At 39.9% G+C, this 22,139-nt stretch overlaps 1 protein-coding gene across 3 annotated transcripts in view; it reads right to left on the reverse strand.

Annotated features, from left to right (window-relative positions):
- Nucleotides 1–136: 136 nt before the first annotated feature.
- Nucleotides 137–22,139, reverse strand: part of LOC140527250 (rho GTPase-activating protein 29-like) — a 70,178-nt gene continuing 48,175 nt past the window's right edge. The window contains exons 13-20 of one of the 3 annotated variants that reach the window (XM_072644043.1): nucleotides 14,949–15,047; nucleotides 12,825–12,988; nucleotides 8,220–8,408; nucleotides 7,814–7,951; nucleotides 5,994–6,205; nucleotides 5,326–5,593; nucleotides 5,080–5,188; nucleotides 137–1,401 (exon numbers count right to left, since the gene is read on the reverse strand). In XM_072644043.1, coding sequence (XP_072500144.1) covers nucleotides 542–1,401; nucleotides 5,080–5,188; nucleotides 5,326–5,593; nucleotides 5,994–6,205; nucleotides 7,814–7,951; nucleotides 8,220–8,408; nucleotides 12,825–12,988; nucleotides 14,949–15,047 — 2,039 coding nt within the window. In that variant the 3' untranslated portion in view covers nucleotides 137–541. The other 2 variants (XM_072644045.1, XM_072644044.1) reach the window with 2 other exon arrangements.

Genomic DNA, 22,139 nt, shown 5'->3' on the forward strand with positions numbered 1-22,139 from the left:
TATATCTTCTTGGTACAATTAAAATGATAACACATAAAAAATGAAAACACGAGCATAAGAATACATAGAATACAGTGATAAGTCAGTTTGGCCATTAGGTAATCTATTAAGGAGCAAAAACATGAAACTGCACAAATTGGAAAACTGAAGCTTTTATACAACATATTACAAGTGTTTAAACTGTCAGATTATTTTAAAAATCACAATTTACAGAAAAAAGTTTTAAGCTTTGCATAAAGAAATACTATTTTCCCCCTATAAATAAGCATTTTTAGATCCACTTCAGAAACTGAAGCTTTAACTCTTGCCAATTGCACTTATTAGCTCAAGAACTGCATTTTACTGGAGCTACATTTAAAATAAACATATTGAAAAACCTTCATTTTATTTCATAGTACCCTCCCAGCCCAACTTTTAAAATAATACCTATAAAAATAATTCAAATACAACACAAAATTGGTCCCAATGAAGATATTCAACCTACTTCTAGTACCCTTTTCTCCCAACCAAAAATAAAAATAAAATACAAGATTTGGCAATCCTATACAAACTGTGCTTCTCTTTGCTCTAAATCTTGAATCCGTCTTGGTCTTGGTCTCTGGCACACCGGTTTCACATCAGATGAATGAAGTTCCTCAGGGTTAGCTTTGGGTTGATTTACCCGCTGTCCAGGTGAATCTGAGTTCGCAACAAAATCCACAGTGTTTTCATGATTGACATTAATAGGTGCTGCTGTATAAGTTTCTGGAAAACTTTCTCCATTTCCCTTTACTTTATTGTTGGAAGGTGGCTTATAAAATGTCCCTGGCGGAGGCTGCAAAGTTCTCCGTGGCCTGAAAGCAGGAAGAGCATTGGAATCTGAAGTGTAGCCTTCTGCTATTACTCTAGCTGCCCCGACTGGCACCATGTCGGGCACCATGTCTGGCTGGCTGAGCTGCACGGTACTGGATGGAGGGTTATCAGAGTTGAGAGATAAAACACAAGTAGCACCACTCTCTGGTTCTCTGTTTTCCTGGAGTGCACTGGGTATAATCATGGTAGTCCTTGAAATTATATCATATTGTCTGAATTGCTTGTCCCAAGTTTTGGGGTGAAAACAAGAAAGTCTAGAGGATGAGTTAGAAAAAGATTTTGTTTCAGATATTTCTTCAATGGTTGAACTCCTGCCAAATTTGTCTGAATTTAAAGTTCCCATATTTTTGGAATTGTTCTCATTTAAAAAGTTTGGAGGAAGGAATTGATCTACAGGAAGACTCACAGGTCTAACTGATGTCTTCATCCTTGGTGATCTCAAAGTTACCTGATTACCTTTTACATTTGAACGACTATTAGCTTTAAACTTATCTTTGTTCTTGAAGGAGTAGGTTTCAGTCTCATCAAAAACCAAAGACATAGCATTTTCTGAAAGGAGTAATAATTGGAAGTTACTTTTCAATTTCCACACACTAAATATGGACACAATAAGTTAGAAACATCTAGTTATGCTCACAGAAAGAAGACAGATTCACAAAGATCTCATAAGCTTATCCCTGCAGAGAAGATATATAAAGAAGAATGAACTTATTACTTTCTTTACCATTCACCTGAAAAAATTTACCTTTTCTGGAAAAATGAATATTTTTAAGGTTTCCTTTACTCAAAAAAAAAAAATTATGTAGGCTCTAACACTACTAATTTGTTCCAGTAAAAAACTTGATCCAGTTATACTTTACTGGCATACTACACATCCTTGGGACAACTAGGTTGCACAGTGGATAGAAAGCCAGGCCTGGAATCAGGAACACCTGAAATCAAATCCACCCTCAGACACTTATTACATGTGTGACTCTGGGCAAGTTACTTATCCTGGTTTGCCTCAGCTGCTCATCTGTAAAATGAGCTGGAGAAGAAAATGGCAAGTATCTTTGCCAAGAAAACCCCACATGGTATCACTAAGAGTCAAACATGACTGAAATGATTCAATAGCAATAGCAACACAAGTCCTTACCCGAGACTGTGACTTATTGAACCCTCTTGTCAGCTGTACTGAATTCGAACAAAATCTAGCTCTTTCCTCTTCTTTTGCTTAAAATTGAAATGATGGAATGGAATAATATAAATAAATGACCAATTTCTGGCCACAAGTAAAGATTTCAAATCACAAATATGTACTAATAAGAGAAAACAACCAGGCAAAGGAACCGTAAAAATGCTCAAGAGCTCCAGTACTTAGCAATAAAAAAACCTATAGGTTTTTTTCAGAAATGATAAGAGAGAACTGTGAAAATGTTGGTGCACTACATCATTTTATTAATGGATCAGCCTAATTCTTTCAATGCTTGGCTGTTTACACCTCTAAGAAAAGAATTTCTACAAGTAGGAGCCACAGTTTCTAGGAGTTAAGGAGGAAGAGATAGGAAAGGAAGGTTATAAGGTAGAGAGAGGAGCATCAAAATCTCTACAATAGGTACTGGAATGCAAGAGATAAAGGGCAACAGAGATACCAGTAGCAACAACATTAAAAACAATGAAATCTCCCCCAAAGTAACATTCCTCATTCCTTCTTAATAAAAATGGAATTTAACCCACGGAGTTTAAGAACATGCCAGATTATATACCTCCCTCCTCTTCCCACCTAGTACTATTCCTAACTACGGCTACTACTACTAACAACTACTACTATTATTAACTACAGCTACCAACTATTACTATTACTGCTACAGCTACCTACTGCCACCACTACCACTTCTACCACTACTATTCATTACTACTACAGGCACCACCACTGCTACTAGTACTACTACTTCCATTGCTACCACTACTTCTTCCTCCACCACCACCACCACCACCACCATCACCAATACTACCATTGCTACTACTGCTACTACTTTTTGTTAGGCTGCTCTCAAGAGAATTTCTCAGCTGGACATAACATTTCTTAATAAAAGGCAAACTTCTAAAAACTGGTTTAGTGCTCACCTAGCTCATCATCATCATCATCTTCTTCCTTTTATGTCCATTTCTTCCCTCCAGCCCTTTCCTACATCTGTTCCTTTCTTTCACACTTCAGCCATAAATGGTAATTTTTCACTTCTCTGACACTTCTCTTCGGGCTTTCCCTATATAAACATAATCTATTACTATTCTACCTCTCCCTATGCTCATCAAATACCTATAGGACATTTTAAGCTTGATGTCACAGAGAAATTTCGTACCCAACAAAACTAAAACTAAGCTCATTATCTTTTGCCCTAAACCCTCCTTTCTTCCCCATCCTTCCAGTGCTCCAAGTCTGTCATCTTGGCATTATCTGGACTCCTCTCCCTCTCATATATGGTGAGTTGCCAAATCTGGGCTTCTGCTTCCAAACATCTCTTCAATCTGACCCCTTCTCTCTATCTGCAGCTACCACCTTAGTTCAGGCCCTTAACACCTTTCACCTGGACTACTGCAATAGCCTTCTCAATAGTCTCCCTGCTTCTTTCCACTCCAATCTGTCTCTCAAACTGTGGTCAAAGTGATTTTCCTTAATTAATGACATCTCACCATAAGACTTCCCTTACTCAATCAATGGCAGGGGCTCCCCTTTGCCTGGGGGAATCAAACAGACTCTAGTAGTTACCTATTAAACCCCTTTAGAACCTGGCCTTACCTTAGCTTCTCAACCTCTCTGGACATGCCTCTCCCTCTCACACTCATTAGACAGCTGGTGGCACAGTTACCTGACTTGGGCAAGCCACTTCACCTCTTTCTGTGGAAGTTTCCATGACTGTACAATGAGGACAATAGCAGTACCTACCTGCCAAGGCTCTGGTGAGGAGCAAATGAAATAATAATGGTGAAGCACAGAGAACAGCACCTGGCACATAGTAGGTGCCACATAGATGCCAGCTGTTCTGTGATTACTCTGCTTCAGCCAAACTAGGCCATGTCTGGGCCTTCCCAGTGGCTGTCCCTCACAGCTAGAAGGTCCTCCAAACTCCTCTTCTTTGAAGATCCAGCTCAGGCACCATCACAAGAAACATTTCCTGACCCCAACTATTAGAGCTCTTGCTCTCACTCCCAACTTGTCTACATCTGTATTTAATGTTGTGTTTATGCTGTGTCTCTTTCTGTACTGGTACTTGCCATCTATCCCAGTCACAATGTAAACTCCCTGCACTCAAGGATCTATTTATTCTTTATACTTATATCCTCAGTGCCGAGCACATAATAGGTGCTTAATACTTATTGACCAATATATAACATAGTTTTATAAGACACAACTATAGCAGTAACAGTACAGGTATTTATATAGTGCTTTCAGGTTTGTAAAGCACTTTACAAATATCTCATTTGGGTCTTACAATGACCCTGAGAGGTAGGTGCTAGACTTATCCCCATTTTCCCAAAGAGGTAACTGAGGCACAGAAAACTGAAGTTACTCACACAGAGGTAACACAGTCTGTGTCTCAAGCAGGATTTGAACTCAGGACTTCCTGACTCCAAGTCCTCTATGTGGAGGAGAGAAGAGCTGATCTAGCCTTCTCTGGTCATCTCCTGGCTGAAGCTTGTGACAGTTCTGGGAGCTCCAGTGCAGGAAGGACTCAGAGAGATTCAAACTCTAGTGCTCCTTGAGCAAGGAAACCAAAAAGGTGAAGTGCCTAGGGCCTGGTTTATGAAGGATCAGTAGAAGTGCTTGGAGAGGCTGAGCAGAGAAAAGATCTTGATGTATCATTCACTCTCCAAAACCTTCCTGTTCCTGCAGTCACTTCTCTCCAATAGAGGCAGCCTCTTTTTCTGCCGCACACATCTTGGTTACACTGGTCATTGTCCTTTCCCTGGATGACTTCAGCAGCCCATCTGGTCTACCTCAGCTCTGCCCACTCCACTTTATTCTACTAAGGGCAAAATGATTTTTCTACAAGACAATCTCACCATCTCTGACCTCTACTCAAAAAACACTAGGGGCTCCTTATTATTTCTAGGAACAGAGCAAGAATCCCTTCTCTAGTAGTAAGAGCTCCTTACAACTTTCTAACTTTGCAGTCTTCTTATACATTACTCCTCACCATGAACACTACCATCTAGCCATAGTGAGTTTTGCAAGTGGCTACTTACCAGTCACAGATGCATCAGTTCCTTCTAGTGAATTTTTTTGGTCCTGTGATCCTTCAAATGGGGAAGCTTTTTCTGAAATTTTACTCTCATCCTGAGAAGGCAGGCTATCCTATTGATAGAGCAGGATTAAAAAAAATAGGTTAAAAATGCAAACATACACAGGAGATGAAATGGGTCAAAGATCTGACATTCATTCATGCAAACTCCACAAAGTTTGGGCACAGTTCAACATTTGGAACCACTCACTTCCTTTGAAGCAAGATATGAATGAGGCTTCCTGGGTCTGAGGGTGAAGCTTTCATTCGTAGAAGCTGAGGGTGATTGCAAAGACACATCAAAGATCCTCACAAAGTAGGCTATAAGAAGCTCCACAATTCGAGCCTGATGAGGATAGTCCACCAAGGAGGAAGGGGAAACCTTAGCATCCGTACGCCAAGGCCTGATCAGAGTTGGTCCAAATATTATCCCCAGGTTACTGGATGGCATCTTGTTTTCTTCAGCCCTTTGGACCACCCTGGAGAGGAAAACAGGGCAGGGGAACTGTCAAGTCTGCTAGGGCTTTCTTTTGGGCTGGGAAAGACTTGCAACGATGAAGCTGGATTCAAAGATCCTTCTTCACCACCTCTCCAGACATCAGCAGGATTCTACATTACCAACTACACACCAGCAAAAGGCATACACACAAGAATTTTGGTGAAGAAAGGGAGGCAATAGTTTTTTCAAGTTATCATATGAAAAATGGTGACCCTAAAGCCACATCCATCAGGATTGCTCTAACTGTACCAGGCTATTTCTCTGGAGGGACTGAAAGCAATTCTGCTTGAAAACAAAACAAATGACCATATTCACTTACTTCCACATTTGCCCATTACTATTCACAAGAAAGCAGATATTCTGTAAGGTAAAATTCTTACCTATTAAGATGGCCTATAAGGTACTCAATAGTATTATAGTTCGGTCCTGGAAGTTTTTTAAGAAGAGCTTTGATCTTCTTCAGGACTTTATTTAGTTCAGCACCCACAGCTTCAGGGCTTGCCTGTCTTGAGTCTTCATTTACATTCTGGCTCTCTTTCGCAAGGCTAATAAGTTCATCATAAAGGTGAAACAAAAATAGGGGTTCTGGTAACTGGAGGAAAAAAAACATTTTATGAATGCCAGTCTGCACATCATACTATTTATTTTTTTCCCTGATTATCATCATATCTTGTTTAGTTTAGCATTTTTCTTTAAAGGATTGAAGTCTTACACAAACTTCTGCTTTAACCTTGATCCATTCAACAAGTATTTAACGAATACCTTAGTAACTGTCAAAGCACTGGACTAAATGTTGTGGGGATTTAAAAAAAAAAAGGTTCTGATCTCTCAGTGCTTCTCTTCTACTCAAGGAATTCAGGGAGGGGAAAGAGAATAACTAATACGACTTCACAAAGGACTATAATTAATGGGAGAACATGCTAAGTGCCTTCTGAAGAGGGCAAAGGGCTATGAGAGTTAGGCTGGCAGTAAGAAACTGAAGGTACTTGCAGGAATCTCAGCTGTCACCCAAGTCATGAGTTGAAGGATATGCTGGATCTGGATAAATCCACTGCAGCCTCATCGACTCATGCTGGTTTATGACTTTATCTTATTAGTGTATGAGGAGTGGAAATGAAGTCTCCAGAATCTTACTGTGTATAAGCTGAAGAATGAGGGTGAAAGAAGAGTTTTTCCAAAGGGAATACTAGTGGAATACCCTGGGAGGCAAGAGATCAGGGGCCACACCCTGGCTCTGCAACTAACTAGCTCCGGGACACATCTTCTTTAGCCAACTGAGAAACAAACCTCCAATTCCATAGGAGGGAGCCAAAAGAAAAAGCTCCCCTCGAAACATTATTATTTATCCTGTGCATGGAATTTTCTTCCACCGACTGACCCACAGGACCCACAGGCATTTTCAGCACTGAAATTGTGGTTCTCTGATGCTCCCAGTAGAACAGAAAATGTAGCTCTTCTTCCTCTTTCAAACACTTAGGAGAGCTCCCTCACTGAACTGCTGGCCACTGGGAACTACCAAGATCGAAGGATCCAGGAGAGAATAAGCATCTACAGACCACCTACTGTGTGTCAGGCACTTTGCTAATCTTTTTGATAAGCAGGATCTCATTTGATCCTCACAAGAATTCTGGGTAGAAGGTACTATCGCTGTTATTTCCATCTTACAGATGAGGAAATTGAGGCAAGAGATTAAGTGGTTTACCTAGGGTCACACAACTAAGTGTCTAAGGTCAGATTCACTAGGATCAGGCCCAGGCCTTCTAACCACTGCACTGCCACTTGCATCAAAGGGTCAGGAACCTTATGAATTATTTAATCCAAGCCCCTCAGTAGGAAACCAAAATTCAAAAAGATAAAATGATTTGGCCATCATGGTCCCAGCCAGAGAAAGAAGTAGAGGCAGAATCTGTTTCCAGGTCCTTTTGGTCTTTTTCAAGTTTGCAAGGAAATCTGATGTTGTTTACTCCTAGTTTGCTGGATGTTCCTATAATTCCCTATTACTTTTAACTGGAGTTGATGAGCTGGATTTTGAAGTGCTCAAAGGAATTTTGTATACTATAGACAACATACTATACCAGCAAAAATGATTCCAGTGCTAAATAGCTATCGTAAGAAAAGATTAAAGAATAGTTTCCCTCGTAACAAAGATTGCCAGAGCCTTGCTTAAATTAAAAATAAACTTCAAGTGGAGAGTTTTTACCTTACGAAGATATAGCTTAAGAACATTGCTGATATCATGTGCAGAGAATTCTGAAAGTTCTACTAAATCCGTTCCATTTTCAAAGGACTGGCAGAGTTTTTCGACTCTATTTTTAGCTCCATTCACACGATAGATGCCCTTAAAAGAGAAGGAAAGAGCAAGCAAAAAAAATTTCCTTTGGTATAATATAAAAACTTTCATATGATTATTTCACCAGGAAATATTTGAAATGAATATTTCAGAAAATATTAAGTGATTTAAAGCTACATAATAATATACTATTTCTTAGAAAACTAAGCATTGGTTCCATAATATTTGAAGACAAGTTTTCTTTAACAAAATGTTTTTGATGCAAACTAAAAAAAATCTGTTATGGTTTAAAATTTTAAATAAAGTTAAAATATACCTTCACGTTCAAGGCTCGGCTTTCAATTTCTGAGGTACATTTTTTAATAATGAAGGGGATGCCATCAGGGGCATTTTTAGCAGCTTGAGCAAATTCCACACCAAATAAATGTAACTTGCCATGGAGTTTTTTGTGCCCACACTGAATAGTTAATGTTTCCAAACATGTTTTGTGACAAGCAAGGGAGCACTACATGAAAAAAAAAATTTGTAAAGCGATTTATTAAGAGTCATAAAATACTGACAAATGCAGAAATAAAAGCTAACCTGTCTACAAACATCAAATTACTTGTGAGGTCTCTGTTCAATAACCAAAGAAGAGATTGGTGGAGGTACTTAGTTCTTAAAATGAGACATTTTTACTGTATGGATCAGAAGTGGACTAAGGGATGAGGACAACCCCTTTCCCTATCAGCAGGCCAGCCCCTTCACAGAAAGAGCTTCTTCTAAGCACTTACTGAGAGCTAAATAACTCAGAGTCACACAGCCAATGTCAGTAACACACAGGTTGGATGTGAAAGGGGAGGTGTGGGAGTATCTCAAGGCAAGTTGAACCCATCTGGGCAGAATTCATGTTTTCTTAGATTTTTAAAAAATGTCACAGGTGAGACAGGAACTCAAACGACCACTGGCAGAGCTCTAGGTCATGGCTATTGTTGCCACACCACAAGACAAAAGGTAGCTGCTGCTAAATGGAAGGATAATCTGCAAAGGGCTCACTACCCAAATAGGTTTTGGGGAGAGGAAAGCAGAGAGGAATGGGCCAAACTCTATCTTCCTGTCCAGCCAGCCTGGAAGACCAGGTGAAGCCACCAAGGCCCTGTGCCCCTCAATTGTGTCTAGTAGTAACACACTTCCAAACCTGTGACAGTATATTTCATCTGCCACTCACCATGGCTCCCATGACTAATTGGTTCCCACCATGTTATTCTTTCTGTCCCTGGTATTACTAACTCATGATGCCCAACCTCCTCTAACCTATCCCTGCCCATGTCCCAATCTCCCTCTGCCTCCTTCTTTGGGCTTTCTGTTCCACAGAGAATAAACTCTGTTTCATTTTTATCCTTCTTCTTACACTCCTTCCATCCACCGGCTCCAAAACCTAGCTCCCTCCAGGAGATATTATGTCCGTGGTCACTCTCTCCAGCACTGGCTGTTACCTTCCTGACCCACTGTGCCTTGAGAGGGCACTGGAATACTCCAAGCTCCCCACCGATGCTTTCAGACTTTCTCATTGCTACCATCATTAAAGAAGCCTCTCCTCTTCTGAAATTCATTGCATTAATATGTTCTAGCCACCCTTTTCAAATCACAATGGCTAGTCTGTACATCTCAAGGAGTTCAGTGCCCGACTTTTCTCCCCCATTCCCGCCCTTAAGCTAGGGCACATCAATGTCCATTTGGATGCTCTCTCCAACTTCCTAACCTCTCAATGCCTAAATTTCCTGAACAGCTACTCATTTACACCATCCTAGCTACATCTGAGGATGGTTACACACCAGATCTTACCATTACCTACTAGCTTCTAATTCTTTTAGCCAAAACTCAGACATTCCTCCATGGGACCAAAGCTTCCCATCATTCCACCTCTCCCTCTGCCTCACCACTCCTAAGCTTATTCTTCATAGTCATGAAGGGCTCTCAATCCCTCTACTTCTGAGGAGTTTCTTATGCAATTAATTACTTATCAGAATCAATTCCACATTACATCATCTGTTCTTGAATCTCTCATTGCCTTGGTCGAACTGCTCCTCCACTGCTAAACACCAATCCTAGATTACTCTGGCCATCCATCTCCACTAACACTCCCAAGGGACTGACAAACTGAAGGAAGACATGCTGACCAAGTGCACTATGAATTCCTACTATCCCACTTCAACTTGGGCTTTACTTCAGGCAAGGCACATTCTTTTAACCTGCCTAACTGGTTCCTTATCTCACTCCCAAAGAAGCTATTCCAGACATTCCCTTCTCTCTTGAAGTCTCTCACATAATACCTTGTTCTCTCAGCTTAAAGACCCTGCCTCTTGTGTTACTGAGAAAACTAAGGTTACAGGTCATTCATTTCCCTTTCTCTTCATCTCAAAGCTCTTTTACACCATCCCCCAGCTCTACTCCTTGACAATGCTGACCCCCCCAATATGCCCTTGATCCCGTTCATCCAGTATACTCTAGCAGATTGCTCTGTCCATCATTTCTCACCTCTCCCTACTTTCAACCTCTGTCGACTATCTCTTATCATTTCCTACTGCCTTTGGGCACACCCAGGTCTCTCTCCAGCCTTAAAAAACCATACACTTGGCCCTGCTATCCCTTCAAATATCATTCAATCGCTTCTTGGCCAAACTCCCTGAACAAAGTTATCTACTATTCATTGCTTTCTTTTCCTCATTCTCTCATTTATGAAAGCCTTTGCATTCTAGAATCTGAAAATTCTTCTCTCCAAAGTTAGCATGGATCTCAACTGCAAAGTCTGGGGGGCTTTTCTCAGTTCTAATCTGTCTTGACCTCTCTGCTACATTTGACACTATTAACCTTCTTCTCATTCTTGGGTAGTGTCTCCTCTCTAAGAATGTTATTTTCTTCTGGTTCTCCCACCACCTATGTGACCATTCCTTCTCCACCCTCTTTGATGGATCACTGTTCATATTACATCCTGTAATTGTGAGTGCTCCCAAGGCTACATCCTGGATCCTCTTCTCTTCCTCCTATACTTTCTGGGTAACCTTATTGTCTCCCATAGGTTTAACTATCCATGAAGATGACTTTCAAATCCTTGTATCTAGCCTGAGGGTCTCTCCTGAATTTTAGTCTCATGGCACCAAATCCTGGTTGCACACTTTACACTGGATATGTGGCAGACCCAATCTCAGATTGGATGGCCGGTAAACATTTTAAACATGTCTGAAACTGAATTTATTTTCCTTTTCCTAATCCTCACCATTTTCCTAACTTCCTAGTCATCCAGGCTCACAACTCAGGTGAACACCTCACATCTTCACTCTCATCCTCTCTACCCAGCAGTTGTCACATCCTGTCATTTCTACCTTCATAACATCTCTCCATGTTTCCTTTTCTCTGCTGACACTTCTGCCACCTTGGTGCAGGGCTTCATCACCTAAGGCTTGGACTGCTGCAATAGCCTTCTGGTTGGCTCTCCAGACTCATCTCTCCTCATTCCAGTCCATCCTCCACTCAGCTATCAAAATGATCTTAAAGACCATGTCTGATCATGTCATCTCCCTATTACCTCTAGTATTAAATATAAAATCCTCAGTCCTTTCAAAGGACTTTATAACCTGCTCCCCTCTTAGCTTTCCAGTCTTCTTTCACCTTACTCCCTTCACCTACTCTGCCATCCTGTAACATCCTGGTCTCTTTCATGTTCATCACACATGACACTGCATCAACCATCTCTCTCCCTCCTTGTCTCTGCCCCCTGCTCCTCTTTCTTCAAATCTCCACTAAAGATGCACCTTCTGCCAAGAAGTTTTTCCCAGTCCTCCTCAATCCTGGCACCTTCCCTCTCAGACAACCCTCACATGTCCTGTATAGATCTTACTTGTATTGTTTGCATGTTGACTCACTGCTCCCCATCCCCTCACCCCATTAGACTGCAGGCTCCTTGAGCTTTTTTTCCCCCTTCTTTGTATCATCAACATTTAGCACAGTGCCTGTCATGGAGCAGAGCTTAATAAAGGCCTGCTGACTGACTAAACAGGAAGTCTAATGACAAGAATATTGGAAACCTAAGTTTGCCTCCTTTTCCCGCTACTGAAGTCCCCCTTCTGTGGATACAGTGCCAGGCATGGAGTCAGGAAGACTGACCCTCCTGAGTTCTAATCTGTCTTCTGACACTTACTAGCTGTGTGATGCCGGGCAAATTACTTAACCTTGTTTGCTTCGTTTCCTCATCTAAAATCGAGCTAGAGAAAGCAGTGACAAACTATTTCAGTATCTTTGCCAAGAAAACCCAAACAGGATCACAAAGAGTCAGACAGACACGACAGACATGACTGAACAACAACCAAAACGAATATAAGGAAATGAATGCTTTGGAATGATTTTGGAAACAATGCATTACTTTCAAAGATTCCAATCATCTTCCTAAAGCAAAGGCTCATCTTCCAAACAGCAGAGGTTTTCCAATAATACTACGGAGCTACCCACATAAAGAACAACAACCCACTCTGAGGGATCGTGTGAAGAGCAATGGAGAGATGCACAGCAGGTATGAAGAGGGGCCAGCACTAGTTCAATGAATTATGCGCATTTACCAGAAAAGGGGGCAAGTCAGCAAGACAGGAGAGAAGTGACAGAAAGCCCCTGTCAGGAGGGATGGATACACATGAGAAGGGAAACAATCACATAGATTGAGAAGGGGAAAAGGAATATAATCCTAACCAGCAGAGAGAGAACTCCCATCGATGAGATCATGGACCCAAATAACTGAAATATCCAAGTGCTTTTGCATTACCCAGTAATTATTCAGTTTAGATATTCAGCCAGTCAATTATTACTGGAGTACTGAATATGAAAAACAGTGAGCAATTTATAGTACATTTTTAAAAAATCAGAAATTGTACTATTTTTTTATACTTCTTACCTCCACACACTCTGCCCCCTGGAATATTACTAAGCTGTCACATTCCCTGCATTTAGATGGTGTCCTTAGCTTCCGAAGCTTATGGCTGAGAGCAGCTTTTGACTTGAGGGCATTTCTGAACGGTCCAGGAAAACTGGTAATTTCAGGCACATGCTCATTTAAGCCTTGAAAACAAAATTCAGTGATTATTTAATATTTCTGAGTAGGCATCATTTGACTTTAAAATATACTTATTCACCAAAATTAATCTTCAAAAAAATTATGGTTATATTACAACATGCCATTAATAACTTACACTGCCAATAGAAGATATTTAAAGCAAGCAACAAAATTATTTTTCTTACAAGTACATTTGCAAAGGTATTTCTAATTTTTATAACGTGACACCAGATGCCTATTTTTTAAAAATAATTCATTAAACTACAATTATGTTGCTCATAAAGCAGCATTTATTAAAATCCTAGTCAGAAATCATATCATAAGTCTTACAGAACTTTTTGATGACATTAATCTCTTGGCAATTTTCAATACTTCTCATAAAGTAGCACTATCATAAGCATGTTTATAACATCATCTCAAAGAATTGCACCAAAAAGAATTTTTTTTAAAGCATCACATCAGTCTAAGAATTTTAAGATCAACTAAAAAGACTAAAAATTTTTATCAACAATTTAGTACTATTAACTCACTTTATTCTCTTCAGATCAACATATGCATCAGTTTTCTCATTTGCACATTGAGTTCTACCCTTAAATAATACAGACCTTCAAAGAGGACACCAATCATCACTTCTCAGTTTCATTATAATATGGTCGTAAAATCTTTTTCTTCTCTGTTTCATTGTTTAAGGCAGGAGTGGAAAAATCTGTGGCCTCGAGGCCACATATAAGCCTTCTAGTTCCTTGGGTGTGGCCTTTTGACTGAGTCCAAGTTTTACAGAACAAATCCTTTTATTAAGGGGATTGGTTCTGTGAAGTTTGGATTCAATTAAAGGGCCGCACCTGAGGACCTAGAAGGCCACAGGTTCCCTACCCCTAGTTTAAGGCATGTGTTTATTTTTATTCTTAGAAAAAGCAAGCTGAGTTCAAGCAAAGGTCATGGTGTCACCATCTTCATCATCATTCAACCTAAGACCTACTATAGTTCCAATTAGGCAGGCTCATTAACTTATTTTTGGGACAGGAAATTTCCTACTGATATGAAATGTATGCAACTAGAAACAGAAATTACTTTGGAGTCAGAGTCGCCCGGGTTAAATCCTGCCTCTGTTAATGCTGTGTCATCTTGTGTAAGGTCCTTTTCCTCTCTATAGGCCTTAGTTTCCTTACCCTTTGATTAGATGATTTCTAAGGTTTTTTCCATCTCTGCTAACTCCTAACACTCTAGAAGTATCGGAAATCTTCTTAGATTGATGAGGACGAGGAGGTTCGGTCCTCAGGTTTGTATGCAGTGCGCTCAATCCAATGAACGGATGGGAGATAAACTTGGTCGCCGAGATGCCTACTTTCCTTCAGCGCTCTTTAACTTACATACACGTACTCATTTCTCTACCAAGAATCACGCTTCACTGATCAGAGTTCTGAAGTGCTGTCACTGAACAGGACCGTTAAGTGCTGTGCATCATTAGCTGGATGAAAGCAGAACTTCTTGTCTAGCATTTTGTCTCTACCCTACACATTATGCAATGATTATTTCTGCAAAATATTCTTAGGGTTCATTTGGCTAACATATTTGTCAAATCACATTTGAGGTCTAATTATTGCATAATTTTAAAAACATGGTGAAGGACAGTGCATAAGGGGTAATGAAAAGTCCCTTTAGAGATGGGATAAGTAACCTTAGCTCTATTACTTACCAGATGCATAACTTTGGGCAAGTCACAGTTTCACTGAACCTTAAGTTTCCTCACTTCTAAAATGTGAACAATGTACTACAAACTATCTACACCTAACAGGGATGCTCTGAGAACTTTCTGTAAAGTACCTTTGGCAAATGTGAGCTGCTGATATTATTATTATTTGGCATAGTCAAAGAAATACAACTCTCATATTAAGATTTCCAGTCTTATTCATCACTATACACTATAGTTATAATTCATCTAGTTAAAACTGGGTCAAACAATACCAATTTCAGAAGGAGAAGGTGGCTCTCTTTCATCTAGCTCATCGGCAGAAGACATAGTCCCCATTGACGGTGTCCGAGGAAGCCGGCGTTTAAAATCCCCTGGAAGAAGATCGACCTAATAAAACTATCTGTTTATGCAATTACAGAAATTTTTCATTTGAACAATAAGGATTTCGTTTTATAAAGGACAATTTTTCTTGAATTTTAAAGACAGGTACGTGTGTGTGTGTGTGTGTGACATAATGACTAAACTGCTAGACCTGGAACCTGGAAGAATTTGATTGAATTTTCCCTCTGACCAGCTATGTAGGCATGGGCAAGGTAACCTCTCTGTCTCTATTTTCTCATCTGTATATGGGGACATCAACCCACAGCATGAACGTCAAAGAGTCATTATGAAGATCAAATGACATTATATGTACATAAGGCCCTTTGCAGACTCTAAAATGCACTAAATATCAATAATTATGATTTGAGATATACAGTGAAAAGAGATACACAGGTATATTTACAGGAGAGAAGACAGTAGAACAGGGGAGGTGAATATGACACGATAGTTTCCAAAGGAACAGTGTCACATATATACAAGAGAGACAGTGAAAGTGTGTGTGTGTGTGTGTGTGTCTGTATCCACTAAGATAGACCTACTATGGTGCATCATAATGTTAAGGTTTTGCAGGCCAAATCAATGCTTCAAACCAGGCATGCTTAGGGATACATTCATATCAGCTGCCCAGGGGCCAGAAGCTGAATCACTAGGTTACTTGCATACTGATTAATTTTTTTTAGTGAAAGAACCTCTGGAGAGGGACTTGTCAGAGCTCTCCCCCAAACCTCTTCAAACAACTTTAAATAATGTCTCAAAACAAATTCTGGAGCTGCAGAACCCACAAAATGGATGAAGTGGAACAACTTCGAGCCCAAGACAACTTAGAAGGTCATCAGAAAAGGTCTGTTTCACCAGGCTGAGAGCAGAGCACATTCCAGCACAGGCCTTGATTCAGCAAACCAGCTTTAGGCCTTAGGGGCAACTGAATCAGTAGTCACACTGGTAGTTTCTGGACCACTCAGCCCATAGACAGCAAGGAGGTCAGAATCTGGTCAGAAGGAGATTACAGGGGTCCCTTTGCTGACATCAGAGGCAGGACTCTATTGCACAACCATCTGGGTTGCAGTGAGGAGGAGCGCTAGCACACCAGAGTTTGCAGGCACAGGAGAGCTGGGACCTTGGTCACAGTTCCAAGTGGTCTCTCATGGACCAGAGCACAGGCCAGGAGAGGACTAAACACCTCTCTTTAGATCTTACCACCTTGGAACAACTGAAAACTTACAGGTTCCCAGAATTACTTCTGAAAACAGTTGCACAAAAACCCTGAAGCTTCAGACACTGCCCTCTCCACTCCAGAAGCAGAGCCCCACTTCAGCATTGAGTTAAAAGTCAAGAAATAGACTGGAAAAATTAACTAAGAGCAGAAAAAGATCCTGACTACAGAAAGTTACTATGGTGAAAGAGAAAATTAAAAAACTCAAACTCAGAAGATGATAACAAAATCAAAACTGCTACATCCAAAGTCTAAAAGAAAAATGTGAATTAGTCTCAGGCCATGGAAGAACTCAAAAAGGATTTTTAAAGTAAGTAAAGGTGTTGGGGGTGTAAGCTCAGTTCCATGTGGACAGTCTCGGGCGGGTAAAGGTGAGAGCTTCTAAACCTTAGAGTTCTCATGAGGCCCCCCAGGAAATAGCAGGGAATTGAGGAGTGAGATCTCGTGTATTTCCGCCTCTTCCCGTGAGAACGTGATGGGAGAGAGCATCCCCGCCCTCGAGACTGGCCCGGATCTGGGCACACCTATTGTTATCTAACAGGCACGGTATTCAGGTGCAAACTACGCGGCAGGAGAGCTTAAGTAGGGTCAGGAAAGCCTGAAGGCGCTCTTAGCGCTGAGGGGCCCTTACAGGACAGAAGGCCCCTCTTCCTTCTCTTCTCTCTTCTTTCTTCCCTCTCCCCTCTCTCCCCACTTCCACTTCCACTTTCATTCTCTTACTGTAAGATCTTTGCCTCCTTGGGAGATTTCTCTCTCTCTCCTAAGGAAGAATTCCCCCTGCACATGTAACCAAGACCCTGAATAAAGCCTAACCCTTGTTCGACTCCGGAAAGTCTCTTCTCTCATACGTTTATCCGGTTTGGCCAGCCGAAGACCTGCGATAGGTAAGGTAAGACTCGGGTAGCCTTCAGGCCTCTAGGCCTGGCATAAAGGATTTTAAAAGCAAGATTTAAAAAGAGTAGAAGAAAAATTAGGAAAAGAAATGAGACTGATATAAGAAAATCATGAAAAAATGGTCAACATTTTGATAAAGGAGGCACAAAAAATACTGAAGAAAATGATAACTTAAAAGGCAGAACAGGCCAAATGGTAAAAGAGGCAGAAAAAAAATCCAATTAAAAGAAGAACGCCTTGAAAAGCAGAACTGGCTAAATAGAAAAAGAGGTACAAAAATTCAATGAAGAAAGGAACACCTTAAAAAGCAGAACTGGTTGAATTTGGAAAAGGAGGCACAAAGGCTCACTGGAGAAAAGAATTCCTTAAAAATTAGACTGGACTAGTGGAAACAAATGACTTTATGAGACATCAGGAAGAAATAAAATTCAAAGAATGAAAAAAAATGTGAAATATTTCATCAGAAAAACAAGTGACCTGGAAAACAGAATGAGAAGAGATTATTTAGGAATTACTGGACTACCTAAAATCCATGATGGAAAAAAAAAAAGTCTTTCAAGAAATTATCAAGAAAAACTGCCCTGATATTCTAGAACCAGAGGGTAAAATAGAAATTGAAAGAACCCACCAATTGCCTCCTAAAGGAGATCCCAAAGGAAACCTCCCAGGATTATTGTAGCCAAATTCCAGAACTCTCAGGTCAAGGGCAAAATATTACAAGTAGCCATAAAAAACCAATCCAAATATTGTGGAGCTACAGTCGGGATAAGACAGTATTTAGCAGTTTCTACATTAAAGGATCAGAGGACTTGGAATATGATATTCTGGAAGGCAAAAGAGTTAAGATTACAACCAAGAATCACCCAGAAAAACTGAATATAATCTTTCAGGGGAAAAAATAGATATTCAGTGAAATACAGGACTTTCAAGTATTCCTGATGAAAAGCCCAAAGCTGAATTGAAAATCTGACTTTCAAATACAAGACTCACGAGAAGCATAAGAAGATAAAGGAAAAAGGAATCTTAAGGGATTCAAATAAGATTCAACTGTTTATATTCCTACATGGGAAAATGATACTTGTAACTCCTAAAAACTTTCTCATTATTAGGGCAGTTAGAAGGACTATACATAAGACAGAGAGCATGGGTATAGTTAATATGATGGAATAATTATCTACAAAAATAAAAGCGGGCAGAAAGAGGAACACACTGAGAGATGAAAGGGAGAAGTAGAATGAGGTAAATTATCTGACATAAAAGAGTGGTGGAAAAGTTTTTACCATGAAGGGTATGATAAGAGAGGTTGGGGGGAAAATCAAGTGTACCATTTTCTCATTGGAATTGGTTCAAAGAGGGAATAACATACACTCAAGCTGGTACAGACATACATACATATCATATCATATAAGAAAGAAGAATGGGAAGAGGGATAAGAGTTGGGGGAAGGGGGAGGGTGATACAAAGGAGGTAAAAATCAGAAGCAAAACACTTTTAAGGATATACAGGGTGAAAAGAAACAGACAATAGAATAAACAGGGAAAATATCATGGAGGCAAAGAGATAGTAATAAAAAAATTTACAGGAATTTTCTTTGTTAAAGACTTCATTTCTCAAATACATAAAGAACTGAGCCAAATTTATATAAATAAGAGCCATTCCTCCATTGATAAATGGTCAAAGGATACGAACAGGCAGTTTTCAAATTAAATAATCAAAGCATCTAGAGTCATATGAAAAAATGCTCTAAATCACTATTGAATAGAGAAATGCAAATTAAAACAACTCTGGGCTATCATCTCCCATCTATCAGATTGGCTAATAAGACAGAAAAGCAAAATGACAAATGTTGGAGAGGATGTGGGAAAACTGAGAAACTAATGAACTGTTAGAGAAGTGGTATACTGATCCAATCATTCTATAGAGCAATTTGGAACTACACCCAAAGGGCAATAAAACCATGCATATCCTTTGACCAAGCAATGTCACCACTAGGTCTATACCCTAAAGAAATAAAAAACAAAAAGGAAAAGGTCCTATATGTACAAAAATATTCATAGCAGCTTTCAGTGGTGGCAAACAACTGTCAATTGAGAGGATGTCCATCAATCAGGGAATAGCTGAACAAGTTGTGGTATACAATTGTGATGGGATGCTACTGTGCTATAAGAAATGCCAAGGGGTGCAGAGTCAAGATGGCAGAGCAAAAGCTAGGACTCGAACTCTCCCCCAATCCCTATCAATATCTATAAAAAAAGTGACTCTAAAAAAATTCTAGAGGAGTAGAGCCCACAAAAAAACAGAATGAAACAAATTTCCAGCCCAAGACAACCTGGATAGTCAATGGGAAATGTGTGTTACAGTGATGGCACAGTAAACCTGGAGCAGGCCTCAGCAGACTGAATCACTGGCAGCTGTGGCAGTTTCCAAACTTCTCAACCCCAAAACACCAAAGTCAACTTAGAAGGTCAGTGGGAAACAGTTGTCAGATATGGATGAGAGAGGAGTGCAGACCAGCCTCAGCCCTACTGTAGCCTCAGGGCAGTGGCAGCAGCAGCAACAGCTACTTCCAGAGCTCCCAGCCCACAGATGGTAAGGGATTGAACAATTGATCAGAAGGAGATTACAGAGATCTCTGATGGTACTAATGCAAAATTCTGTTGCTTTGCCCATACCTGGATCTGGGTGACAGTCCTGGGGCAAGAAAGAGTACTGGTATAGCAGAGCTTGTGGTAGCAGTGGAGAGGGAACCCGCCTCACAGTTCCTTGGCAGAAAAAGAGTGCTTGTAGTCACGCACAGACCACAGCACAGGCCAGGAGACGAGTTAACACCTCTCTTTAGATCTTACCACCTTAGAAGAATTGAAAATTTACAGGTCCCTAGAAGTATCTCTGAAAACAGCTGCACAAAACCCCTGAAGCTTTTGAGACACTACATCCTCCACATTGGAAGCAAAGCCCTACCTTAACAAAGAGTTATAAAGTCAAGTAATTGGCTGGGAAAATGAGCAAACAGCAGGGAAAAAAATCAAACTATAGAATCTTACTTTGGTGGACAAGGAAGATCAAAACATACACTCAGAAGAAGACAAAAAAGTCAAAGCTCCTACATCCAAAGCCTCCAAGAAAAATATGAATTGGTAAATATGAATTGGTGTGAGACCATGAAAGAGTTTAAAAAGGATTTTGAAAATCAAGTGAGAGAAAAAAATGGGAAAAGAAACAGAGGGATGCAAGAAAATCAAGAAAAACAAGTCAACAACTTGGTAAAGAAGACCCAAAATAAAGCTGAAGAAAGTAACGCCTTAAAAAATAGACTAGACCAAATGGCAAAAGAGGTACTAAAACTCATGAGGAGAAAGCCTTAAAAAGCAGAATTGGTCAAATGGAAAAGGAGATCCAAAAGCTCACTGAAGAAAATAATTCCTTAAAAATTAGAATGGGAGCAAATGGAAGTTAATGACTTTATGAGAAATTAAGAAACAATAAAATAAAACCAAAAGAATGAAAAAATAGAAGACAACATGAAACATCTCATTGGAATAACAACTGACCTAAGAAAATAAATACAGGAGAGTTTTAAAATTATTAAACTACTTGAAAGCCATGATCAAAAAAAAGAGCTTCATTGTCATCTTTCAAGAAATTATCAAGGAAAACTGCCCTGATATTACAGAACAAGAGGGGAAAATAGAAACTGAAAGAATCCACCAACTACCTCTTAAAAAAGATCCCAAAAGAAAGATTCCCAGGAATATTATAATCAAATTTCAGAGTGCCCAGGTCAAGAAGAAAATATTAGAAGCAGCCAGAAAGAAACCAAGTATTGTGAAAACACAGTCAGGATAACACAATATTTAGCAGCTTCTACATCAAGGGATAGGAAGGCTTGGAATATGACATTCTGGAGGTCAAAGGTGCAGGAATTAAAACCAAATATCATTCAATGACATACAGGAATTTAATTCATTCTTGAGAAGCCAGAGCTAAACAGAAAAATTTGCTTTCAAATACAAGATTCAAGAAGCATGAAAAGGTAAACACAAAAGAGAAAACATAAGGGACTTATTAAAGTTGAACTTATTTACATTACCATATGGAAAGATGATACTTGTAACTCATGAGACTTTCTCATTATTGGGGTAGTTAAAGGGAATATATATATATATAGACAGATGGGACAGGGTTGAATATGAAGGGAAGATACTTAATAAAATTCAGGGGTGAGAGAGCAATGTACTGGGAGAAGGAGAAACAGAGAGGTAGAATGGGGTAAATTATTTCACACAAAAAAGGCAAGAAAAAGCTTTTAAAGCAGAGGGAAAGATGGGGGAAGTGAGAGGGAATGAGTGAACCTTACTCTCATCGGATTTGGCTTAAAGAGGGAATGACATACACATTCAATTAGGTATAGAAATCTATCTTACCCTATGGGAAAATAGGGGGGGAGAGAATGGAGGGGGGTAATAGAAGGGAGGGCAGACTGGGGGAGGAAGTAACCAGAAGCCAACACTTTTGAGGAAGGACAGGGTCAAAGGAAAGAATAAAATAAATGGGGGGGTGGGGGGGCGGGATAGGATGGAGGGAAATATAGTTAGTCTTTTACAATATGACTTTTATGGAAATGTTTTGTATGATTACTTGCCTTCCCAATGAGGATGGGGAGGTTCCGAGGAAGGGAGAGAACTTGGAACTCAAAGTTTTAAAAAATGAATGTTAAACACTGTTTTTACATGCAACTGGGAAATAAGATACACAGGCAACAGGGGAAGAGAAATCTAGCTTACCTTACAGGAAAATAGGAAGGGAAGGAGATAAGAAAAGGGGGGTGGTAGTGATAGAGGGGAGGGCAGATTGGGGGAAGGGATAATCAGAATGCATGCTGTCATGGGGTGGGGAGAGGGGAGAGATGAAGAGAAAATTAGGAACTCAATCTTGTGGAAATGAATGTTGAAAACTAAAATAAATAAATAAATTG

The sequence above is a fragment of the Notamacropus eugenii genome, chromosome 2 (genome assembly GCF_028372415.1).
Source record: "Notamacropus eugenii isolate mMacEug1 chromosome 2, mMacEug1.pri_v2, whole genome shotgun sequence".
Classification (NCBI taxonomy): domain Eukaryota; kingdom Metazoa; phylum Chordata; class Mammalia; order Diprotodontia; family Macropodidae; genus Notamacropus; species Notamacropus eugenii.